General features: G+C 40.9%; 1 protein-coding gene across 4 annotated transcripts in view; it reads left to right on the top strand.

Moving 5' to 3' along the window:
- The first annotated feature begins 305 nt into the window (after positions 1 to 305).
- Positions 306 to 27,574, top strand: part of LOC114549099 (LIM zinc-binding domain-containing Nebulette) — a 175,242-nt gene continuing 147,973 nt past the window's right edge. Inside the window, exons 1-4 of one of the 4 annotated variants that reach the window (XM_028569264.1) lie at positions 306 to 525; positions 1,580 to 1,648; positions 1,725 to 1,908; positions 7,888 to 7,982. In XM_028569264.1, the coding sequence (XP_028425065.1) occupies positions 1,840 to 1,908; positions 7,888 to 7,982 (164 nt within the window). In that variant the 5' untranslated portion in view covers positions 306 to 525; positions 1,580 to 1,648; positions 1,725 to 1,839. Of the gene's footprint in view, positions 526 to 1,522; positions 1,909 to 7,887; positions 7,983 to 27,574 lie in introns of all 4 variants that reach the window. The other 3 variants (XM_028569265.1, XM_028569263.1, XM_028569262.1) reach the window with 3 other exon arrangements.

The raw sequence follows: 27,574 nt of genomic DNA, 5'->3' as shown, positions 1-27,574 counted from the left end.
TGATTTTAACAATGTAACTGTATTCTAAATACCAACTATTTAAATTGTAACTGTAACGGAGTACAGTTACTCATAATTTGTATTCTGAATACGTAACGCCGTTACATGTATTCCGTTACTCCCCAACACTGTATATATATATATATATATGGGTTAAGCAAGGTCAGGAGAGAGAGCAATGAATTTGGTATGGCTAATATAATGTATTTACTTTTGTCAATCTTTTCTTAATTTGTCTTGTTTGTTATTGTCTCTGCACTACCTCCAATAGTTAAATTTTTTTTAAAGCAAGCATGATGGGAGTGTTTTAATTTAGAGCACACCTGCAGAGTGAGGGAAGGCGATGTAAAATGAGTTAACCATGAAAAATAAATCAACAAGTTTTTTTGAGACACAGTGGCTTCATCTATCCTTAATCCTGCCGGTAAAGTGAAGGGTGTTTCTCATTGTTACCCCCGAAAAGCATCGGCCCTGAAGGAAACGTCTTGACTGTGTTTTTCGACCACGTGCTTGCAGTTGCCCCGGGTAAAAGTGTTATCATTTCGGACAGACAGCGTGGATATTAGAGATCACAAAATATAGCTTTTGAAGATGCAACGTACTGCTGCATATCACGTAAAATATAACGTTTTGAAATGGGGCTAATGTTTCCTCAGCTATGTAGTTAAAAACGTTAAGCTAACTTTAGCTAACTTAGCTAACTTTAGCTAACGTTAGCTAGCTAATCTATGATAAGTGCTGCACCACTTTTAAATGAGTAAATTAAGATTGCAAATTAAAAAATTAAGTTGTAGTCTCATAATACACCCATTGTGTGAGTGAGCCGAACTAAATAGACTTTCTGTCTCCACATACTATTACTGTAGGTTGATTGAATACTGAACCCAGAATTGATCTTTTCGGTAAGCTAGCTAATTACTCACCATATGTAGATAGGCTTCAACAGCTGCTAACGTACTAGCGTTAGCTAACTGCCAAACGTTGGTAACAGTTTGTAGATTTTACAGCCGAAGAAAGCGTCCAAACGTCCATAAAAACTTCTCGAATCACTTCTGAAGCATACATAATTTACTTGACGTTGTCCATACGTATTTTCAGTTGATTAAACCCTCATATTTTTACATAAATATAGCTAAACACTTAAAAATAATTACATTTCTCAACCTACAGTAGTGTATCTGCTTACTGCGTGGGATGAATAAAAGCAACAACTGTGTCAGTTTATATCAGTTATCAGAGTAAAATTAATAAATGTATAACAAATATTTAATGAAAAGCAGAACTTACATTTGAGAATCTTTAAGCATTAATTAATCAGATACATTTTCTTTTGATCAATAACCATGTTTGATTGTTTTGTTATATTTTGTTTTATTTAATTTTTTCCGTATTTTTTAATTTGTTTAGAAAAACCTCAAATTTTATATGAAATCGTCTTTATTTATTGAACAATGTTCGTTCAATTATTTATTTTTTATTTAATTTTTTTCTCTTATTTTTTTCATTATTATTATTTTGAAAGGAACGTAAACACATTTCCGGTTTTCTCCCGTTTAACTTCCTGTTTACATCGTGCTAGCCCACGCTAGCTTGCTGCCAGTGGAGTGATCGGTCCCAGCAGCGCAGCATCCAGCCTTCACACCGGACGGTGAGTCGCTGAGTGAGGGAGCAGAGCCGCCGTTTCTCCGCTACGTTTCCATCGTTTTTTCCCACTTTGTTTACAGTGTGAACAGTGGCTCAGCGGAGACATTTTGGGACTCTCGTTCCGGACAACATTTTACATCTCTCGAATAACAAGTGGAATTAAGCCTTTGGGGAGCACAGAGGAGGTTTGGGAGGATGAACCCCCAGTGTGCCCGCTGTGGGAAGATTGTCTACCCGACGGAGAAAGTCAGCTGCCTGGACAAGGTAAGCACTTTGTTTGTGGACCATAAAAACATCCAGAATCACTCAGGTGTTTTTATTTCGCACTTACTGTGTCTGATAAAACGTTGATAATTACCTTCAAACTGGTGCTAATCCGAGTTCAAAGATTTTAAGTTGTATTTTTAAAGATATTTATTGTCATGTGCACAGCAATTACAGAGTCCGTCGATTCCAGTGACAGTCTTATAGCTCTTAGGCTCCCTCCAACACTGCTCATTAAATATGTATAAAAACTAAATCATGCAAGTAAAAAAAAAAAATCTTAGACATAAAATACTTCAGAAGGTAAAATAAAGTGATACAATATTACATATTTGAAATCAAAGTGTACATTTGTATAGATAGATAGATAGATAGATAGATAGATAGATAGATAGATAGATAGATAGGTAGATACTTTATTCATCCCAAGGGAAAGTGTAGGCATCCAGTAGCTTAGGCAACCTTAACACAACAAACACACATACACACACACACATATATCTCACATACATAAAAATCACTCACAGAAATGTAAAGAGTTAATAATTTAAGGTCTGGTATGGACTGACCATGTGATGCAATGACCATTATAAGGTGCTATGGTAGAGTGTGTGCAGTGGTGGTAGTGCAAAAGTGAACAGTGCAGGGGTTGAACAGTGCAATAGCTTATTATTAAATATTAACTATGACTATGAAAAGACAAGCATGTAAACATAATATAATTGCTTGACAAACAAGAAAAGAAATGATATACCTTAAGAACAATATATAACAGGGAATAAGTTATAAGATGTAGATGCTATGGTAATTGAAAATGGATAAACGAAATGTAAACAAGAATGTACAAAGAATGAAGTAAATGTACAAAGAATGTAGTAAATGTGTAGGCCTAGTTTTACGACTAATGTGTATATATATATCTCATATAGTAAAATAACACTGTTGTGAGTTATTTTTAAGTAAGTGTTTGCCAGAAAAATGCTGTTAAAGTTGAGAACTCAGGAGGTGATGCAGTTTTAATCAATTGAGTTATTGATTGATTGATTGATGATTGATTGATTGGTGAACATTTGTGTAATCAAATCTCCTTTCCAAATATCTTAGATTTTGTGTTGACAATAGATCTGCCATGTCATTATGGATAATTCGAAGAACAGAAAACAGAAATCAATTGTCATTGATAATCAAAACCGTCATCTATTAGTTTTCTGTCCTCTGATCTAATTATGGAATATAGTTGATTAGTTATCACACATCTTATCTGGGGATCTTTTTTAGTTAACAAAATATTCCTCAGCCTATTCAAATCAGCCTAAATGAGGCCTGTATTCACATGCATCATCTTACTATGACTTTATCATTTTTAGTGGGAAGTTTCTTTCCTGTAGTGTCATGCCAACACAATATAACCCTCTATGATCAGTTGCATCCTGTTATATTAGGCCTTGTGTTCCCTCATAAAAAAAAAATGTAAATCTGTTTTAGATTAGATTCGACTTTATTGTCATTGCAAGGGTAAGGACAACCAGTACAACGAAATGCAGATTTACATCTAACCAGTAATGCAATCATTAAAGTGCCTTTCCTTTATAGCACTGCTTAAAACAGACATAAAACACAGAATGCAGTATGATCATGTTAGTCCATTATTGAATTATTAAAGTGCATTAGCAAATAAAGAGCCTAGAGTTCTGAGAAATCAGAGAGTCAATAGTCCATATAATAGAGACAGAATGAAGTATGTAAATAGTGCATTGTTGAGGTGTATTCGTAAAGTGCGTAGTGATCAGAGGTAGTCAGCCAGTCCATTGTCCATGTGCATATACCACAAAGTAGAAGTTCCTAAATCAAACTGCTATCGTGCCATCTTTAAAGATACATACAGTGAGTTGTGGCAAATAAATATTAACACACCATTAAAACAGCACAAATGGTTACACAAATGGATATACAAATTAAGCATCTTGATTAACTTCTTTGCCCTTTATTTGCCAGTATACAAAAGTAAGGGTTGATTTTTGTGTTTGCACGCTAACACCTCTGTAATAGTCCGTTGCATAACAGTGATAAAATATTAATTTATCCTCAGCGGTCTCATGCATTCACTGTCTGTCCTATGAGGCATCCGATGACACAACAGCATGTAGGCACTGCTCATGTTAGCTCCCACCTTTCATAATAAAAGACTCCCGTTCCACAGAGCTGTAGCAAACACTGTTTGTTTGGATTGTGTTATCGTTCAATATCTCTGGACCAAACAGGACTAAATGTACCTTCTGTCCTGAGAGAATAAGGGAGTAAAATGAATAAAAGAGGGAATAAAAGAGCTAAAGCAGTGTAAGAGGCAGAGCTTTAGAGCGGAGGAAGGCTGGCAAAGAAACAAAGAAGTATATGGAGAAAGCGAAAAGGAGAAGGAGAGTGAGAGGGGGAGGAAGAAAGAAAGAAGTAACTTCACTGTCCAAGGACTTCAGACTTCCCTGCAGTGTCTTTCAAAAAGCCCATTTAATCAGGCCCTTTGCAAGACGAGGTGTCACTGCCTTTACATTTTAGACTTCAGTGTTTCCTTTAGGTGGGGGCAGGGCTGTCCGAACAACAACCCCCGTTGAATAGTCGACTCGGAAGAAAGCAAACGTTTTAACGATAAACTCCATCAACACAACAGTATGTGTAGTTAAACTGGACGGGCCCAATGACCTCTGAGTAGTTCTACTTGTTGTTAAATTGCAGTTGCAATTTTAAAAGGCAACCGCGACTACGTTGTGCGTCTGCCCTATTTCTGATACCGTGGCGGGCCGCCACTACAAAATCTACATAGAGGAAACACTGGATTTTTAGGTAAGGAGAAAATTTGCGAACACACTGGCGTTGTACTTCAGGGCAAAACATTTACTACATTTTAAAGAATAGCCTGACCAATATAAAAATAGTTTTGCCGATGCCAGTATTAGTACTTTGATCAGATAACAATAACAAACATCATTCCTTTGTTTAACATAAATGTACATATGGTAATCAAACTCTTGTGATAAAGATATTTTCTGTATTTTCAACCTCTACATCCATCATTTTCAACCGTTAGCCAATCTGCTTCCCGCACATGTCCAGTGTCTGCGATTGGTCATGTGACATGTGATATGCAGCAATCCTCTCCAGATTTGAGGAGATGCGCCCGAGAGGCCGCAGTGACATCGCCACCCGGACAAGACGGGCATTTATTACTTTGCCGCATCCCGGACAGCTCCCGCTGGCGTGCGCCAGGCAAATCCCCCCCCCGTCATAATAGCAACCCGCCACGGAACAAGCCCGCCTGCTCTTAAAGGGAATGTGAGCTGACGCTCTGATTGGTTTATTGCACGTTACGCCCAAACCACACCCAGCTACTTCAGACCAACCCATTTTAGAGATCCGCCCACAAAGATACTTGCGTTTCAGATGGTTAGGGCCCTTAGTGTGACAATTTACAGTTGCAAATTGAACTTGTCAGTGGATTCTGGTTGACAGACATTTGAGACACAATGTATACACTGTTTCTAAAATGACACGTTTTATTGGCAGACATATATGCAGATCCCAGTCTGTATACTTCAGTAAAACCTCTACTAAAAGTCGTGAACTGGACTCTGATTTTAGTTAGAGATGGCCCGATACCACTTTTTTGCTTCCCGATACCGATTCCGATACCTGAACTTGCGTATCGGCCAATACCGAGTACCGATCCGATACCAGAGTGTCATATATTTCATTATGTTTTAACAGCTGTATACTACTATCCCTGTATGGATGTGATATGATTTCTATCTTTGTTGTCGGTCTGGCTCAGGTTAAACTCTTTGTGAAACATGAACAAACACAAACAATGAATGCCCCAGAACTTTCTTTTATTCTCCAGTTTGACAGTCAGTAGATTTTCTTTAGGGCTTTATTACGTGGTATCGGATCGGTGCATTAACTCCAGTACTTCCCGATACCGATACCAGCGTTTTAGGCAGTATCGGAGCCGATACCGATACTGGTATCGGTATCGGAACATCTCTAAATTTAGTCACACCTGGTACCACATCACTCTCCAAGGTTTTGCATTCGGATACATCATGCTCTTACTGTATATTGCAATTAGGCGCAGGATAAATATAGAAGGCATATTAACAACTTAAACACATGATTTTAGGGATGATTCACTCGAAGGATTTGAATAATCCTAATGCGGGACAGATGGAGGGCGATCTGAACTGGATATTGAACGAGCAAACGACAGTTCTCACATTTTCACCCAGCCTCCTGCTGTATTTATATTTAGACCCTGAAAGATTTCCATTTGCTTCTCTCTAAACACTCCCTGTCAAACTGCATCAACAGAAAAAGTCCCGAGCAGACGGACCCGCCCGTGCTGTTTGATTGACAGGCGGTGTTTGGGAGGAGGAACATCCCACCACTGAGCAGCAGAGGCGGACACAAAACAACAAGCTGAGCTTCCAAGGAAACTGCATTTAGACCAAAAAACCCCCCCAACGTATTTGTTGTTTCCGAAGCTTTAAATCACATGGCGTGGAGTTGTTGAGAGAGGAGTCCTCTCCACCATGTAACCCTAACCCTTGTGTTGTCTTTTCCTCGACCATGAAAAACACTTTTGTTGTTCCTATCTCAATGTTTCGTTGCTTTCAAAGTTTTTTTTCCCCCAACATTTTTATCGTTTTTTCCCTCCAACGTCTTTGTCCCTTTTGTTGACGTTTTAGCTGATTTTTCCAATGTTTTTGACGCTTACTTCCGTTGTTTTTGTAGTGTTTTTCGTAGTTTTTGTCACTTTTTCCAATATTTTTCACGTTTTCCCCCCCCTACCAGCGTTTTGTCTCCTTGTTTGACATTTTCTACGCATATTTTTCAACGGCCCATATTTGTGATTTAATGTTATGGCGTGTGGCGGGAGAGTGAGGACCCAAACGCAGAGAGAGCAGGCAGGCAGGCAAACGTTGACGTGGAGGGTTCAATGAAAACAAAAAGCGGCAGTACACAGACTGGAAAACTCACAAAAACAAAACTGACGGGAAAAACATAGGATGAAGCAAACTGACGCAGGCACAAACACAAGGCACAGGGAGGAGACACAAGGACATGGCTACAAACCAAACAGGTACCGACACAAAACCATCTGACACAAGACAAGGGGAACACAGAGGCTAAATACATGAGGTGATGGGTAAATCAGAAACAGGTGAGACAACAGGTGAAGCACATCAGGGCGGGGCAGGACAATCAACAAAGGCGGGAACAGAAAGCAAAGCTAGACATGTCAAGACAGAAGACCAGACTATCAAAATAAAACAGGAAGCAGGACATAAACAGGGAAACATGAAATCGACCAAACACAGAAACTTGACACAACACTAAACACAAGGGAGAACAACAACAAAAACAGGAAACATACAGAAAACTACGAAGCAACAGAAACGGCACAAAACACAAGGCAAAATACAGAAACCAAAACAGAATGCATGGCATAAACGCAGAAACCACAACATTAAAAAAAAAAAAACACACTTGGAAACGGGTCAAATTTGACCCTAGGACAACATAAGGGTTAAAGGAGGACAGGCTTCACAAACTGAAGAACATCATTCACACACATTTTTGAATCTTGAAATAGGAAAATAAAAAACGAGAGAGGCTAAATCTCCAATGTGGATGAGACACTGACAGCCGAGAGAGACCGAGAGACAGAGAGACAGATAGAGAGACGGAGAGATATCTAACCCAACTTCCGTTACAACAACCAAACCATCTCCACATCCACTGAGGAAAGCCACAAGATGTGATCGGAAAAGCTTCGAAAACCCCCAAATAAGTGGATCTTGAGATGAGAGTGGGTCTGTCAATAGTGTGAAACATGAGAGCCAGTCTCAGGCCTAAACTGACTCATCAAACCCAACCTTGATGTGTGTGTAACTCTGTGTGTTTGTGTGTGTGTGTGTGTGTTGTCTCCAGAACTGGCATAAAGGATGCTTCCACTGCGAGGTTTGTAAGATGACCCTGAACATGAAGAACTACAAAGGCTACGACAAGAAACCCTACTGCAATGCGTGAGTCCTCATCCCTTTCTCTCCCTTTCTCTCTCTCTATCCCTTTCTATGTAACATTTAGGCCTCCACCTCTCTTTATATATACAGTATAAATAACATCACATACCCCCTAATCGTTTGCACACAAACACTGTGTGAGGCTCACATTATAATCGCTATAATGTGCTAACAATCGGCTTATTCGCTTCCATCTAGACTGGATTTCAATTAGAGTGTTATCGTTTCATATTTATGAGCTTTCTCCGACTATAACCACCATCCTCTGGCCGTGCTGTGTTATTATCTGCATCTGTGCCCTCGCTCGTATCTGCGTGGTGACCCTTTAAGGTTTTTATAGCAGCGGTGGTGGTTTTTCGGTGGTCTTGGTCGCGAGCCCAGCCCTGCTTCGCTCTCTCTCTCTCTCCCCACGCCTGGTTCTGTTTACAGCCCTGAATCCGTGCATTCCTCCTTCAGCACTGTTGACATGCTCTGCTTGTTATTATCTGTGCAGGCATGATACACGACACCGCTATTTGTTGCCCACGAAAAGCAAATGTAGTTTGCATGAGATCTTCACAAACACCAGCGAGATTATAAACCTATAAACCTATATCATTTATTCCTAGCAGCATCACACTACTGAGTAAGTCAGGGGGAATAACTTGATTCTTTCTGTGTGATAATACTGCACTATTTATACTACTATAATATTAAAATGTCACTGATGATGTTGCACCTTACTATTGATAGCCCACTGGTGTCAATGATACTAGACTTTACTATTTTATAATCTAGAGACACTTGGTGTTGTGTTTTGTTGTTGTTTAGTGGTCCTGTTGTCTTTTGTCTGTCTATCTGATGAGCTGTATGGTGCAAGATGAATTTCCGAAAGGATCAATATCTATCTATCTATCTATCTATCCATCTATCCATCTATCCATCTATCCATCTATCCATCTATCCATCCATCCATCCATCCATCCATCCATCTATCTATAATAGTAATGTGTACTAAAAACATTGTGCTAGTTATCTTACAGCCACAGAAAGGGAAGCCGGTGGCTTTGACCTGTTAACTGTTGGTTGCTTGTAATGGTCTGCCAGTTAAAGCTCCTACCTATAACTCTAAAAGTACATGTCCACTGGCAGCGTCATGTTCACCCTTCCCCGTTCATTGTCTCGTAGGCAGCCGGGCAATGCCTTCTGGTCGCGTTGCGGTGACTTTTGAGAAGCGGGGCTTCAGGTTGCCAGTTTGAAAGTTGAATCCAGGCTTCTTTATGCAAATCAGGGGCGTCCAGCCCGACTCGCCGCCTCTGGAAACCTCCTGAAAATCTTTTAAACTGTGGCCTGGTTAGCTCAGTTGGTAGAGCTGGCCCTTTGCTGCATGTTGTTCCCCCCTCTCTCTCTCCCCTTTCATCTCTTCATCTGTCCTGTGGAAATAAAGGCCTAAAAATGCCCCAAAAAATAATCTTTAAAAAATCTTTTAAAGGGATGGTTCGGAGGAATTTCATTCTAGGGTCCTTTGCACCATGACCTCGAGCCAAACACCCCCCCCAGAAGCTTTTTTCCCCTTGGTCTAACGTTGGTCGAGTTAGCGCTATCAGCCGAATGACAAGTTATAATTGAGGTAAGTTTTGAAGACACTGCGTTATTTAATCATTAAATTAATACATATTTTAACTCGACCAATGTTAAACCAAGGGGAAAAAAGCTTCTGGGAGGGGGGGGTGTTTGGCTCGAGGTCATGGTGCAAAAGGACCCTAGGGTGAAATTACTCCGAACCATCCCTTTAAACTGACCGTTGTCGATGTGGAATGAAGAAGCAGCTTCAGATTATTTCTCCCATTACCTGTTTTCAGAAACACATTCCAGTGAATGATTTCAGTAATAAATAAAAGTTTCTGACCGAGCCCGTTTTGAAGCCCGGGAGCAGACAGCCCCACGGGGGAAGCGTTCGTCCAATCAGGTGCAGCCGTCAGGGTCGCATTGCTCCCCAGTGGTTGTTGAAGAGAAACTGATAACCGGCCAGTGAGTCAACCATCAAGCAACCGATCACACACGTCTGTTCAATGCAGCAGAAGTTTAGAAAGATAATTAATACTTGAGAGGACTTGATATGTTCATTTGTTATTTTTTTTGGGGGGTAGCTGTGTCACAGAAAAAAAAGATCTTTTGAATCCCAGCTGGCAGTTAAGAGAACAAAAACGCACTTTGTCCACTTCCCCCTCCTGTCTGACACACCAGCATTGACTTATATACACACACACACACACACACACACACACACAGAGTGGACTTAATGGCAGAGGGGTTCAAGCGACCTTTGACCCTGTGTGGTTTAAGGTTTCCTCTCAGCTGGGGGAACACACTGTCTTTGTTTCCACTCCGACCTCTCTCGTCTCCCTGTAAACAAACCGCTCCGAATGATCACGCTGACCTCTGCAGCTGAGAAGTTCTTCTCTGTGGTCAAAAATTCAGTGAAAGTCGTGGCCGGTGGTTGGCTCAGTTGGTAGAGCAGGCGCACATATACATAAGATAGACTTTACATAAATCCCTTTGCTACAGCAGCTCCAAACACACACATCAGAATAATACCAATACACATTAAGTAGACATAGGAGAAAAAATATACATCGTATAAGACCAAGGAAAATAGAATCAGTTATAATAATAATAATGGTTATAAAAAACAGACACATTTACACAATTTTTACACACCCTTATATAAGCAGACAGTATATATATACACAGGTATACAGATGAGTTAGGTGCAGATGAATAGATATGACATATTGCACAGTTGCACAGAGTAACATAGAGGTTTATGCCTCGACGCAGAGTCTGACCTGTGTTTATTTCCTGCATGTCTTCCCCCCTCTCTCTCTCTCTCTCCTTTCTCACCTAGCTGACCTGTCCATTAAAGGTGGAAAAGCCCCAAAAAATAATAAAAAAATAAATAAAAAAACTCAGTGAACGTGCATGTTGGAATTCAAAAGATTTAGCAAGAAACATTAGCAAACTTGTTATAAAAGGTGTTTGTTGATTGTTTGAGGGCATCTTGAATCTCTATTGGCAAATCTACATTTGATAAATACAGAAAATAGTTTTTTGGTTTAAATGTGTATATATTTAAGAGATTAAAAAGTGACAAAAATAGTTTGTTTGTAATTCCATTTGACATGCCCTCTACGGTTGTTGCAAATCTGATTTTGATGTTGTTTTCTGGTCTTCCAGCTCTGTGGTTAGGTTTGGGGTTAGGTTTGGGGTTAGGTTTGGGGTTAGGGTTAGGGAGAGAGGTCCTGGTCATGGCTGACTGACTCACCTGTTGACTGTTGGTCAGAGGTGAAACGTGAAGAGCCGTCTCCGGTGTCCAAGTCCCATTCTCCATTACGTGATCCAGTCAGAAGTCCAGTCTGTCATTCCTGTCTTTATGCCGTCATCTTATGTGCAGCCACAACTTAACACCGATAGAGTTTTCTATTTAAAATCGTCCGTAATAAGTATTTTGTGTCGGGTTAATATCAATACATGCTTGTCTACAAAAGCAACTTCAATCTTGAAGTTTCAAGCAGAGACGGATACAAACATGTAGACTATGTCACCTGTGTGCTACCTTAAAATGTAGTGTTTATTTCCTGTAGCTTGTGAACTCTTAGGCTTTGGCTACATTGAAGGCGTAACGTCTGCGGATGTATCTTTTAAAGATTATTTATTTTGGCATTTTAAGGCCTTTATTTTCACAGGACAGATGAAGACATGAAAGGGGAGAGAGAGGGGGAATGACATGCAGCAAAGGGCCGCAGGTCAGAGTCGAACCCGTGGCCGCTGCTTCGAGGAGCGAACCTCTATTTATGTGCGCCTGCTCTACCAACTGAGCTAACCCAGCCACGGGATGTATCTTTAAACCGGCTCCACCTGCAGCGCCACACACGGCGTAGGATTGTGTAAGTCACAGGCGAGACGGAGAGCTTTTGCTTTTGGATTGTTGTTGTTTCTTCAGTTTTTTGGAGCCGGCACAGCGCTGTGAAAAATCCCTCTACTGTCAGCTGTTATGAGAGGATAAAAACACTAACTCTCCAAATGAAACTGCCAATACGCTCACTGACAGTCATTGAAGTCGTTTCCTGTTCATCGGTAGTGTAATTTAAAAGACACATAGACCCTTTATGATCCATTACTTTGTAAAAGGGCCACACACACCTCTCAGACTGCCCTGTTTTTACGCTTGTAGAGCCGATCTCCGCGGCGCACACGCACCACTACGCGCTGCTCTCGTGTCCGGTGTCGCCAGTTATTATTATTTCATTTTTTTTTTGGTATTTTTAGGCCTTTATTTGACAGGACATCTTAGACGTGAAAGGGGGGGGGAGAGAGAGAGAGAGAGAGAGAGAGAGAGAGAGAGAGAGAGAGAGAGAGGGAATGACATGCAGCAAAGGGTTGCAGGCCGGAATTGAACCCGCGACCGCTGCGGCGAGGACCGAGCCACCCAGGTGAGTTACCCAGGTGCCCCGGTGTCGCCAGTTATATTGATTATAGTGGAAGCTCCGCTTACGTTGCGCGTGCAGTGTAGCCGGCCCGTTACTCGCTTACTCCAGTTTTAATCCATCTACCATTTTTACATTCTCTGATCTATGTTCTCAGTTTGATGTGTGTGTTTTTATGTTTGCACCATAAAGTAGTAGAGCTGGGCAATACGTCGATATTATATCTATATCGTGATATGAGACTAGATATCGTCTTAGAATTTGGATATCGTGATATGACATAAGTGTTGTCTTTTCCTGGTTTTAAAGGCTGCATTACAGTAAAGTGATGTCGTTTTCTGAACTTACCAGACTGTTGTAACTGTTCTATTATTTCCCTTTACCCACTTAGTCATTATATCCACATTACTGATGATTATTTATCTAAAATCTCATTGTGTAAATATTTTGTGAAAGCACCAATAGTCAACACTACAATATCGTCGTATCGATATCGAGGTATTTAGTCAAAAATATCGTGATATCTGATTTTCTCCATATCGCCCAGCCCTATAAAGTAGCACTTCTAAAGCTGTCGTACAGTATGTACTTAAAATGCCGATACAGTCTATTCTGATTCTGATTATAAATGGCTACTTAAGTTTTATAACCTCCTCCTCACTATGACAACAAGCCTCTCATCCCACCTTCAGAGACTCAGAGCAGCTCTAAAATAAGTACACTGTGTGGCGCATTGTTCATCCTTTGTCTTTTGGAATAGAGCCGCAAAGATGAATCAATTTGTAGTCAACTCTTAAATTAATCACCAACTATTTTGATAATTGGGTTTGAGTCATTTCTCTGATGTCAGCTTTTTAAGTGTGAATATGTTCTAGTTTCTTCTCTCCTCTGTGACAGCAAACTGAATATCTTGAGGATTTCATCTTGGGCTTTCGGGGCATTTTTTGTTACTATTATCAACCTATTCTTGCCTTACTTCCTTCTTTCTACCGTCTTTTTCCATCATCATTTAAATATTTTCCAGATCCAAGGCTGTTGTTTAGTAAATCTATCTCTGACATCGCTGTATTCTTCCTCTTTATAGAGACTTTATTTCTTCCAAAAATGATTTGCGCTGGTTAGGGGGTACATGACTTAAAAAAAATCTATTCAAAGGAGGAACATTATTGAAAAAAACTTGAGAACCTCTGATGTAGGGCATCCTGCAATAACTCCAGACTAGAAAATACAGAAGAAGGTGAGATGCATGATGGTGTTATGCTCTAGATTCATTTTTTCTAAAAGTTGTCAAAGTGTACAATTACAAAAACAATATCTAGAGAGAATCCTGTGTGGACTTCTGATCTTAGATCCTTTCAAACAAGCAGCAGTGTGTGTCAGGGTTTTGTTGCAGGTGTAAAGTAGCAGCACACATGGAGATGTTTTTCCTTGGCCGGGTTATTTCAGGTCAACCCTCTTTGCCGTCTCACACTCTGGAGCTAATGGCTTCAGAGCGTATATTTTCTTTTTCACACCCTATGTCGGAGTGTGTTTGCCATCAGCTGAAGAATGTCACAGCAGGCTAATGAGGACCTGCAGGGTTATTTATTCCACTTAAAAACACAACTGAAAGTTTGACTGTCATACCTCTCAGGTAGGGCTGCTCGTTTATGGACAAAAAACAAAGTCATAATCACGATTATTTAACATGATTACTCGTTGACATTGGAAAGATGTTGCAGTTATTGAACTTAAAAATCAGTGAAACCGTTAAACAAATCAACAGTGAACTGTGAAATTTACCCTAATACTTTTCCTGATGAACTTTTTGAATTCACCTTAAATTAAATAATACTATACAATGTTTATAGTGTTAATTAATGAAGACAAAATGAGAGTGCACGTTGCATTCAGAACACAAGGCAAAATAATAGTTTACTTGCAAAATTTAACGTGTGACTAGGAGCCAAAATCAGAATCCCGATCAAAAGTTGATTGATTACAGTAACGGGACAGATGTGTCTCTGTCTGTCTGTCTGTCTGTCTGTCTGTCTGTCTGCCTGCCTGGGTCTCTGTCTGTCTGCCTGCCTGTCTGTCTGTCTGTCTGTCTGTCTGTCTGTCTATCTGCCTGCTCGTGTCTCTGTCTGTCTGCCTGTGTCTCTGTCTGCCTGTCTGTCTATCTGGCTGTCTGTCTGCCTGTCCAGTTAGGTTTGTGAACAGTGCAGGAAACAGCTGCAGGGCCCCTAGCTCCTCAGTGCGAGTTGTGCTGGTGTAGCAGGATAGTTAGGTTGTGTGTCTCTCAGCCAGTCTGTGCCCGGCTCCAGCTCCCTCTGACGCTCCTCCTTTCTGCTGCCATTAGCGAGCGGCTAACTGCTGCGTGCTGTGAAGAAAAGCCCGGCGGCCGCTGTGTTTTTCTTGGCTGTTTGTGTCATGCGTCTGATCTGTGTCCATTGTTGAGCCGCGCTGTGTCGGCGCTGTGACGACAACAATAACATCTGAGACGAAGGCCTCAGTTCGCCCGCGGTGGCTCTCTGATCATTTCCTCTGCAGCTGCTTCTGTTGGCTCTTGAGGGTTACATATTATGTGTTCACTTAGGGCCGGGCGATATGGAGAAAATCAAATATCACGACATTTTTGACCAAATACCTCGAAATTGATACTATTGGTGCTTTCACAAAATATTTACACAATGAGATTTTTGATAAATAATCATCAGTAATGTGGATATAACGACTAAGTGGGCAAAGGCAAATAATAGAACAGTTACAACAGTCTGGTAAGTTCATTAAATGACATCACTTTACTGTAATGCAGCCTTGAAAACCAGGAAAAGACAACACTTATGCCATATTACGATATCCAAAATCTAAGACAATATTTAGTCTCATATCACGATATCGATATAATATTGATATAATATTGCTATATTGCCCAGGTCTCTGTTCACTAACTTATGGTAAAAGTTCATCCCTCCATTAAGTTGAAGTTGAGAATAATAACTGCTGTATCTTTGTCCATCCGAAAGATTTTTTTTTACACTGAAACTGCTTTGTTGGCATTGTGAGCTATAGATAGTTAGATAGTTAGATAGTTAGTTTTATTTTGTTTTGTTTGTGTCATGCCAAACATTTGGCGTATCCCAGATGGGATTACAAGACACCGCTATTTAACAGAAATCTTCCGGTCTCGCATATACAAATCATGTGGAGAAACAGTGGGTACACATCTATTAATAACCCCTTGGTTCGTTTTGTGCCGGGATTGTCCTTTAAGCATTTTCATGCACTGTCAAAGTTTAAGTCTGTGTTTGGACACACCATGGATGTTTATATGCATAGAGTCCGCTTTCATTTAACCCTTGTGTTGTCTTCCTGGGTGAAAACTGAAAACACTTCTTTTTTTATGTTAATTTAATAATTTTTTATTCTTATTACCACACGTTTTACAATCATTTTTTCAAAATTCATGGTCACTAAACCTCATTCATATGATTTTATACCAAATTTCTGAGTTAAAAAGCAGAAGTTCTGAAATATTTTGACAATTAATTTAAAATCCGAGGAAGACTTTTGTCAGAGTTTAGTCAGGAAATGGTTTTAAAACCATTAAAATCTTATTTTGTCCAAATGCTGTAAAATACAACATCCGGATTCATATGATGTTTGTGCAGAAACTTTGAAAAACGGGTCAAGTTTGACCCAGAGGACAACAGGAGGGTTGAGACTGTGTAGGACAATAAAAAAACACTTATACTTGTAGAATAGGGGACCTTCTTAACGTAGCTCTGAGTGTTTGAGTCCAGAGGGAACTTAAAGGTCTTTATGAGCGCGGTCTCGTGCTTCTTACGATCCTCTCTGCAGCTCAGAAAGGGGGAGGCTGGCAAAGAGGAGGGGGACAAACAAGTGGGGAGAAGGGTTACAGGAGCACATGAGACTCAGCACACACTCCGACTCACTGACTTCATGAGGACACTCGTGGAAGAAAAAGTTCTCTCAGGTCCAATTCTGTGGGGACAGAAGTTCACAACAATCTGTAGTTTAATTCTCTCTAGGGCTGTGCTCGATTGAAGAAATTCTTAGTCGACTAACACTCATTCAGTTGTATCGACTAATCGAGTTGTTGATTTAATCGACAGATCTGTAAATCTGAGTTTCTCCGCAAAGAGTCATGCAAAAGCACCACTTTAATTCTTGTGTTTACCAGAGATGTGCTCGTACGTTTCTTAGAAATAAGTCATTCAGCATGAAAAAAGGCATAAACCATGACTAATGGACTAAAGAGATCTAAGTTGACCAAGACCTAAACGACCGATTAGTCGACTAATCGACTAAGAGGGAGCAGCCCTAATGCTCTCTGACCCAAAGAAGATCTGGCCAGGTTGTTTTTTTTTTATATAAACTGTAAGTTTACAGGAAACAACAGAATGAACAAAAGCTGTACAAGAAATTCAACTCACACGTCTGCGTGAGTAGATTCACATAGACTTACAACACTGTCTGCTCAAACTAATCAGAAGTGCTTTGATTAAGATGTGAATCTCTGTCGGCGTTAACCTAAACTCTCCCTATTACCCCCTTTTCCACCAACACGAACCAGGTGCTGGTTCAGAGCTAGAGCTAGTGCCGGTTCGGAGTTGGTTCAAAAGAACCGGTTTGCTTTTCCACAGGCTAAAGAGCCGGCACAGAGCCAGGTCTTACGTCGCTGTATACGTCTCATCTTTCCCAGCAAAGTTAGCGCCAAACCCCGCCCCCTGCCGCTGACATAAGCGGTTCTTACCTCTGGCCCAGCGATGATTTGGTGCTACTTAAGAACCACTTTTACCGGTTCGGAGCTGGTGCTTTGGTGGTCGAAAAACAAAGAACCGGTTTGAAACTATAGGCTCTGGCTCCGAACCAGCACCAGCTCTGCCTTGGTGGAAAAGGGGTATCTGTGACCAAATTGAAGTGCTTCCTCTTAACGTTAAGCTAGTGCAGAGGCAGGCAGACTTAATTAAATCATCAGGAGACACTAAAAGTTAGTTGTTTAGAGGAAACAATAGGAACCTAATCAGTGAACAGGAAAGAGGAAATTAGGATAAGAGGAGGATGAAACTGTTTGGGTGGTAATTTTCTTCTACACTCTCATACAACCTGAGTAGAGCGAGGATGGAAATCAGGCATCGTTTCCTTAGAGTTGAAGACATAACACACATATATATAGACATATATAGTGTCTTCCCTAGGTTTGCGAAAGCCTTGCATGCATGTATTTGGCACGGGGAAAAATGTTACGTTTTTCAATTGCATTTCCACTTTCCACATAATTGCGGACCACTATTATTACAACATCTGTGTCTAAAACGTTGGAAAAGCTATAGCAGATAATGCATAAATATCTCTTAAAGAACCTGCTGAAGAAGTCCACAATCATCAGATCTGAGAAAAGTAATTTAGTTTAGTTTTTATGCTCACATTGAATTTACATTCACTCGGCTTAGGCGGTGCCCAAAACCGTTGGTAAAACCCTGATGTATGTGTAGGGATTCCTATGTCAGGTCATGGGATGAGCTTTAATCTGTAGTGTGTGACTGCCCTCCGTGATACCTTATGACCTCTGAGCTGCTTTGTTAACGTGGAGAAACTTATGAACACAAAACATAAAACATCACATATAAAAATGTGAAGAAATCTTTATTTATATATAGTAGTCTGAATCGACGACAGTTCAGTTTTGAAGAACATTTGAACGGTGCAACAAGTGACAGATGCTCGGTTCTTTCAGGGAATGATTGTAAAGATTTACTAAGAGTATGTTTAGGTCATTTCCTCTCTAACTGGGAGGTTTTGGGAGCGATTGGTGGGATTGCTGTTTATGAAGTACACACGGAGATACACTGGTAAGACCCAATGAGGTTGAACCATGTATCAGCTAATTTAAATATCTCACGTTACTGTATTGTGTCAGTTAACTTCATTTAATATTGGATGATGTATTTTCTTTTGCGGGGTGCAAATGTTCCACCAAAACAAATTCCTTCCTGAGATTATTTAGCAGAGCCCCCGTCGCTGCATCTGGAGCTTAGCACTGCCCCAAGACCACTGTGATTGGTTTAAACAATTGCCAATAAACCAGAGAGTTTGATCCCCCTATACAGGAGGGAATGCTCCTGTAGCCAGACCTTTTTCCGCAGCGCTGTGGAGATCGGTCTAGCAATGCGAGACTAACATATAGAGACCTTCACGTCCACAATAGATCACTTATTTCCTGTCAAGTCATTGCGAAATAACGATCCAGTGATGTAGCAGAACAGAAACATCGTCATCTGATGACTGCATTCATAGCAGGCGTATTCCCGTGTCAGATATTTGTGTTTAATTAAGTTACACTTCATGCTACTTAGTAATAATCAAAGCTGCTTATGTAACGCTGAACGCACAGACATGGAGACGACTGATCTGGAATCTAAAAGAGGTCACTAATTCTCTCTCTCTTTCTCTCTCTCTCTCTCTCTCTGCATGTCTAATGCATGTGTAATGAATGTTAACATGACTTCACATGTAGTGGGAATGTTAATAGGAGCTCAGATTGTTGTGATAAAGGCTGTGTGGTTATGTAACGCTGCTGCCCACATAACCATCATCGCTGAGAGGAGCCTTTCTGTCTTCATGCAGCTTTTTCACAGCAGATATTTGGACTTGTCATAGTAGGAAAAGCACAGCTGAGATTGATAACCTTAACGATGGCTCAGTTCCATCAAGTGTCCCAGTAAGATATTTCAGTGAGTCAGCATGAACAATACCAGGACCTCTCCTAAGTGGAATGCAGCCATCAGTAATGGTTTTGAATAGAGATGGCCCGATACCATTTTTTGCTTCCCGATACAGATTCCGATACATGAACTTGCGTATCGGCCGATACCGAGTACCGATCCGATAACAGTGTGTCCTATATTTTATTATGTTTTAACAGCTGTATACTACTATCCCTGTATGGATGTGATATGATGTATAACAGCTGTATACTACTATCTCTGTATAGATGTGATATGATGTATAACAGCTGTATACTACTATCTCTGTATGGATAGTAGTAGTGGTTTACACTTAGTGGTTTGAAAGCCATGATGTCTCTCTCTCTCTCATGGGTGGGCCAAATTCTCTGGGTGGGCAAACCAGAGAAAGGGGAGGTAACCTTGCTCCTTATGACCTCATAAGGAGAAAATTCCTGATTGGTCCATCTGAGCTTTCATTTTCTCAAAGGGAGAGCAGGATACCCAGGGCTCGGTTTACACCTATCACCATTTCTAGCCACTGGGGGACCATAGGCAGGCTGGGGGAACTCATATTAATGTTAAAATACCTCATAAAGTGAAATTTTCATTCCATGAGACCTTTAAGGTATATTAAGCTAAAACAAACTGCACAGTTCCCCTTTAATAAGCCTAAGCGGAGAACTCACTGCTTAACCTGGTGTAACATGAGAGAGAAGAGAGAGAAGAGAGCAACTGAAAGGAGAATAAATCCGACTGTGAGAACACAATGATGGTGAGAGCAGCATATTGAGAGAGAGAGAGAAAGCTGCTGAAAGATACGAGAGGGAAGTTATGTAACCCTCCTTCTAATCTTTCACGGTTTCGAGAATCTGCTAAAAAAAAAAAAAAAAAAAAAAGAGAGGACAAGGACAGGAGCAGGAGGAGACAAAGACAGAGTTAAACACAGTTTTTGAATAAGTAAATAAATAGATGTGAAGGATTTGAGAAGCAGAGAAGGAACTGAGGCTCTGTCATCACCCAGAGAGATACAAAAAGAAAGGAGAGAGAGAGAGAAAGGATGGAGGGATGAGAAGTGCTCTATTGAAGGCCGTCTGAGAGCGTTATTCGCATGAGTGAGTGAACAGAACGACGGAGGACAGTGAGGACCAATCACAGAAGTCTATAATCAGCCCTGTGATGAGACTCTTCTCTGTTTCCTCTCCCGTTCACGCTGTTGTTGTCGTCTCATCGTGTTGTCGGAGTGAAAGGCTGGCAGAGTTTTCTTTCTTTTCCACTGAAGTCTTTTTTGCTCTTTTTTTTCTTCTGCCCTGTTCAGGCCGCTTCTCAGCACGACTTTCCTCCTGTTTTTGTTTTTTGTTTCCATTTTCTTTTATTTCTTTGCCTTTTCTCTAATACTTTTATCCTCTCCTCTTGCCTTAATTTTCTTTCCTTTCCTTTCCTTTCCTTTCCTTTCCCTTCCTTTTCTTTCCTGTCCTTGTTTTTCCCCCTTGACTCCTCTCCTCGTCTGCTCTCGTTTCCTTTCCTTTCCTCTACTCTCCGTTTTCTCTCCTCAACTCCTCTCCTCTCCACAGCTCCTCTCCTTCTTCTTTGCTCTTCTCTCCCTTCCATTCTCTCCTCTCCCCTTTCCACTATTGTGCAATATTCAATAATGTGCAATAACCCACACTGCATATCACACTGTATATAAAACCATCATTATTTATTTCATATGTATATAGTGTCTCAGCTGTGCTGTCTTGCACTACTTATGTTATTCCATGTTGTTATTTTTTATGTATATGTTGGTCCTGGAAAATTAGTTGTTTTTAATCTCATTGTACATGTTTATAGTGACAATAAAAGGCACTCTATTCGATTCTATTCCATTCACCTCCTCTCCCTTCCTTTCTCTCCTCTCTCTGCTCTCCTCATCTCCTCTCCCCTTTCACCCCCTACCCTCTCTTCTCCCCTTTTCCTCTCCCTTCCTTTCTCTCATCTCCTCTCCTCTCCTCTCTCTTCTCCTCTGTCAGTGTGATAAAGACAAACTGTAAAGGACACCCCAGCCTCCTGTCATCTCCTTAATAAAGATGTAAAACTCTTTTATAAAACAGTTAGCCGAGGGAGACTCTCGTCTCCATGGAGCTTTCAGTTAGTGGCAATAACTGCTTCAGACCTCTGATGGTGACCCTTCCAGCTGCACCAGGGCTGGGACGACATCATTCTGTCTCGATTCGTTTCTTTCACGATACATGGCTGCCGCTTGGATTTGTGTTGCGATTTTTATTCATTGCGATTGGATAGTATTGCACTTTTCTTTTCCTCCTTTAAAGGTCCACTGTGTAGGAATTTCTCCCATCTAGTGGTGAAATTGTTTTGTGCATTCAAACGAATAGTGCTCTCTAGCGCCTTGCTTTTTCAAATGCGTGTTGCAACTACTAAAAAATGAAACTCCTGTGATTGCAGCTTCTAAAATGTGAATATGTTTCTAGTGTCTTCTCTCCTCTGTGACAGTAAACTGAATAACTTTGAGTTGTGGACAAAACGAGACATTTGAGGATGTCATCTTTGGCTTTGGGGAAAAAACAACAGATTGACATTTTTCATCATTTTCTGACATTTAAAGACCAAACAACTTTTTCCTTAATTTAGAAAATAATCGACAGATCAATGAACTATGACTAAGACACAGCTGCAGTCCGACGCTGCTGTTCTGAACTCTTCTAATCGCAGCCGCTGATCAGCCCGGCAGCCAGCTATTAAATCTTCTGTGTGATAATATCTCTTACTTAAATATGCACGGCCGGAATTAACTCCCCCCTCGGTTGTCACGGTCTTTTATCAGGGAGCTGCCACCAACAGTAAAAAGCATTAAATATTGGTGATGAAGGTGAAGTAATTAAACACGAGTTGGAGTAGAACTTCAGGCTTTAAAGTCTGTTGCACGCTTTCTAGGAAAGCAGTGAGGCAATTAGGAGAACAGGGGAATTTCTTGTCGAAAAGTAGGGTTTTTTATTTATCCCCAAAAAAAACAAAACAACATAAACCAAGAACTTAATATCTAGGCCTATGAAAGAGGTCAACAACATATAACTAATAAAACAGGATGTGAAGTAAACAAACAACTAGTTAATAATAGAAATAAATGAACCAATATCCTATACGCACACACACACACACATACTCACGCGTGCAAGCACACACGCACATACACACACACGCACACGCACACAAACTTACACACACATACATGCACGCACAGACACAGACGCACGCAAATGCATAAACACACACATTTATTTTTATTTCATTAGTTTGTGTCAACTTTATGTTGTCTTATTATTTTTTTTTTGTGTTCTATAAGATGTTATTAAGGTGGAGCCTTCAAATAAGCCCACTGGGTTTTTTTTCTCTCCCTACACTGTACTTGTTATGTTTGTCTTTCTGTGAAATTTAGATTGTACAAATAAACCTAAACCTAAACTCAATGAGACACAAGGGGACGTATGTAACCAAGGCGACACACAAAGGGAAACCAAGTATGGACATACAACTAATACAAAGAAAACTAAACCTAAATCCACTGGAAAACCTATAGCACTCCACTTAAACAGTGTAAAATTAAAAGCAAATAAACATGTAGGTGATGGCATTGCTGGCTGTTGACCTGTGTGGCCTCGGCCATCACACAAGGAAACATCAGAATAGTTCTGTCTTTTAATCTTTGTCAGGGATGCACCGAATCCAGGATTTGGCTTCTGATTGGGCTGAATATTGGGCTTTTTGACGGGGTTGGGTTTCTGCCGAACCTTAGAATTTTTCCCACCGAACCGAACCCTACGCTTGCACCAGTCACGCTACGCTGGTCTCCGTAATGACGGCGCCGTTGATTACGGTGTTTACGTAGGTGGAGCGTTCAATGCAGCAGGCTGTGAGAAAGTGGACATGGATCTGGTGAGTGTTGTTTGGCAGAACTTTCAGTCAAAAGAAGGCCATTCAAGTCCAGCTACAGTACAGGCCAAAAGTTTGGACACACCTTCTCATTCAATGTATTTCTTTATTTTCATGACTATTTACATTGTAGATTCTCACTGAAGGCATCAAAACTATGAATGAACACATATGGAATTATGTACTTAACAAAAAAGTGTGAAATAACTGAAAACATGTCTTATATTTTAGATTCTTCAAAGTAGCCACCCTTTGCTTTTTTTGATAACTCTGCAAACCCTTGGTGTTCTCTCAATGAGCTTCATGAGGTAGTCACCTGAAATGGTTTTACCTTCACAGGTGTGCTTTGTCAGGGTTAATCAGGGTTAATTAAAATACGCACCCCTAAGCCCGCCAAAAAGCTAAGAAAAACATTGTATTATGTTGCATGTATTTCATCCTTATTTCATTGTGGTTGCTTAATAAATAATTTAAACATAGCAGAATATAAAACACTCCGGTAGCAGGCAGTCTCCACTTTCATGTGCTGAAATTTTTACTTTCCCGAGGGACAGGGTGGGCGAGGCGTTTTGGGACACACATGTTCTACTCAAACATACGTACACTGCATTTGTCCATGCCTCGGGGGTGTATACAGATGCAGCAGTGTGTCTAATGTCAAACTAGGCCACTGGTGGCAGAGCACAGACTCCCAGCGCGATGCACCGCAGCGATCAGCGCGTCCTTAAACCATTCCACCGGCCGTCTGTGTCCTCCTCAGCAGTCCAACTGCTGGCTCATTTGGTTTCTGTGCTGATGTTATACATTGATTTAATTAGAAGTGATCATTTATTTTGTATTCGGTCGACAGAGAAGTTTCTGCTTCCAGCTTCTCTTGTGTAAAGATTTATGTCGACTTTATGTCAAACGGAATATCTTTGGGTTTTGGACAAAATGCACTTTTTAGTATGTGCAACATTACATTGAGTAGTTGTGCATCACTTTGTAACTTCATACACATTTCCCTGTAGTCCTGCGGTACCAATTTCATATTGTTGGTAACCCGCTGATCTTTATTAGACTTTGTTTTGAAGGTTTTTGCTACAAAATGTGTTTTTGTCTGCAGGGGATAGAGCTGGACTCATCTCCGCTCTCCGTCTCCGTTTGGTTTTTCTAAAATATGAAGGATTTTCTGAGAGCTTAACATCAATAGCAAGCAAATAGAAATGTTGGAAGTATGGAATCCTATTACAAAATCCCTGAGTATATACAGTATAGGCCAAAAGTTTGGACACACCTGTGAAGGTAAAACCATTTCAGGTGACTACCTCATGAAGCTCATTGAGAGAACACCAAGGGTTTGCAGAGTTATCAAAAAAAGCAAAGGGTGGCTACTTTGAAGAATCTAAAATATAAGACATGTTTTCAGTTATTTCACACTATTTTGTTAAGTACATAATTCCATATGTGTTCATTCATAGTTTTGATGCCTTCAGTGAGAATCTACAATGTAAATAGTCATGAAAATAAAGAAAACGCATTGAATGAGAAGGTGTGCTTTGTCAGGGTTAATTAGTGGAATTATTTCCTTTATTAATGGGGTTGGGACCATCAGTTGTGTTGTGCAGAAGTCTGGTTGATACACAGCCGACAGTCCTATTGGACAACTGTTAGAACAAGTAGCCATCATTACTGTAACAAATGAAGGTCAGTCAGTCCGGAAAATTGCGAAAACTTTGAATGTGTCCCCAAGTGCAGTCGCAAAAACCATCAAGCGCTACAACGAAACTGGCTCACATGAGGACCGCCCCAGGAAAGGAAGACCAAGAGTCACCTCTGCTGCTGAGGATAAGTTCATCCGAGTCACCAGCCTTAAATCACAAGTTAACAGCAGCTCAGATTAGAGACCAGATGAATGCCACACAGAGTTCTAGCAGCAGACACATCTCTAGAACAACCGTTAAGAGGAGACTGAATCAGGCCTTCATGGTCAAGTAGCTGCTAGGAAACCACTGCTAAGGAGAGGCAACAAGTAGAAGAGATTTGTTTGGGTCAAGAAACACAAGGAATGGACATTAGACCAGTGGAAATCTGTGCTTTGGTCTGATGAGTCCAAATTTGAGATCTTTGGTTCCAACCGTCGTGTCTTTGTGCAACACAGAAAAGGTGAACGGATGGATTCTACATGCCTGGTTCCCACCGTGAAGCATGGAGGAGGAGGTGTGATGGTGTGGGGGTGCTTTGCTGGTGACACTGTTGGGGATTTATTCAAAATTGAAGGCATACTAAACCATCATGGCTACCACAGCATCCTGCAGCGACATGCCATCCCATCCGGTTTGCGTTTAGTTGGACCACCATTTATTTTTCAACAGGACAATGACCCCAAACACACCTCCAGGCTGTGTAAGGGCTATTTGACCAAGAAGGAGAGTGATGGAGTGCTGCACCAGATGACCTGGCCTCCACAGTCACCGGACCTGAACCCAATCGAGATGGTTTGGGGTGAGCTGGACCTCAGAGTGAAGGCAAAAGGGCCAACAAGTGCTAAGCATCTCTGGGAACTCCGTCAAGACTGTTGGAAAACCATTTCAGGTGACTACCTCTTGAAGCTCATCAAGATAATGCCAAGAGTGTGCAAAGCAGTAATCAGAGCAAAGGGTGGCTACTTTGAAGAATCTAAAATATAAGACAAGGTTTTATTTATTTTCAAGTACATAATTCCACGTGTTCATTCATAGTTTTGATGCCTTCAGTGAGAATCTACAATGTAAATAGTCATGAAAATAAAGGAAATGCATTGAATGAGAAGGTGTGTCCAAACTTTTGGCCTGTACTGTATTTAAATAGTGTAGTAATGACTTTACAGACAAATGTTGTAAACATTCGAGGCTCAGCCCAAACCTAGGCTATTTGCACTATTTTTCACGCAATGTGATGATAGACTCTTTAAACTGCATGACGTGAGCATGTCTGAAAAGGGGAGAATACCCATGAAACCCATTTTTATTCAGATATCTGGAGGTGAGAGGTCAATGGACCCCTTTAAAGGAACACGCCAACTTATTGGGAGCCTACTGCCCGTTCTTAAACCTTTCTACCACCGATGTGTTGCCCTTTTGATGTATACCCTCCTGTTTTTACCTCTTATGAGTTTCTCCTAATGTCAGCAATTGATTTTTATTGCTCCCAATAAGTGACAAAATAACACCAACATTTTCCTATTTACATGTTCTGATTTGTATATTCACAGCGTGTACAAATAACAAGGTCACATGACACACAGCCATCTTCTAACCCAGTGGTTCCCAACCTGGGGTCCGGGCACCCCCAGGGGGGGCGGCAAAGATCACAGGGGGGGCGCGAGTCTTCATCTGGTTTAAGGTTGAGGTAAAAAATAAATATTTGCACGTTAAACAAATTATGATAATACACTAAAATATATAATGTATACAAAAGTCTGTATGAAAACTATATATTTTGTTGTATCCTCGTCTTTCCTGCCGCCTCGGCATCACTATTTTATGAATGAAACATGGCGGAGAAACGTAACAGTGCTGATAACTCTATCTCGAGAGTTACCTCAACTTCGGTTTTCGGGGGGCTCAGCTTTTCTCAGACATGAGTAGGGGGGGCGCAAAGGAAAAAAGGTTGGGAACCTCTGTTCTAACCGTATACATACTGGGAACTATATTCTCAGAAAGGCGAAGCACTGCTACTTCTGCTACTTCTGCTACTTGGGCGGAGTAATATGCTCGCAGCACCTGAGAAGCCCCGTGGTGGAGCAGAGAGTTTGCCTGGAGTTCGCTCAGCTGCCGCGAGCAAATCACTCCTCATGTATGGACTTGTCTAACTCTGGGGGATACGGTGAATAAGCTAAAGTCCCAATAAATCGGCATGTTCCTTTAAAATCAAATTGTCCATGCAAGTTTTTCCCAAAAATGTAGCCTCACTTTAGAGTGTTATTTAGTTTCATATGATACCAATATCTAGCTTCACTCCAGCTTTAAAACAGAGCCTCCTAAAGCCTCTGAAAGGCAGTAAAGTCGGCCTCAAAGATTCTGCACTTTTGAGAAAATATTGAAAATATGAAGCCCCAGAAGCCATTCCCCCCGCTCTGCCACTACGTTACAGCAACCAAAATACTGTCTTGAAACAGGGCGTTTGGGTATATTTTCATGTAGTTTTAGCACACAGTTGCACGTGTTTCGTGCAGAGGAAACGATATTTGTTAAGACAATAATACAGTTGACGGTAGATACAGTATGTCGGCTGATTTAATATTTGTGTCTTGTGCTGCTGAGCTGAACTGGCAGCATGGTTGACAGGAGCCGAGTCTGTCCTGAGCCCACACTGAGAGTTTCATCAACACCTAAGCAGGAAGATGAAGAGCGGCCAGACTGACCTGCAAACACACACACACACACACACACACACACACACACACACGGCTGTCATGCCTGCCCTTTCTTCCTCCTCTTCATCTGTCTCC

Source organism: Perca flavescens, chromosome 22 (genome assembly GCF_004354835.1).
Source record: "Perca flavescens isolate YP-PL-M2 chromosome 22, PFLA_1.0, whole genome shotgun sequence".
NCBI lineage: Eukaryota > Metazoa > Chordata > Actinopteri > Perciformes > Percidae > Perca > Perca flavescens.
This window is presented reverse-complemented; position numbering and strand designations above follow the sequence as displayed.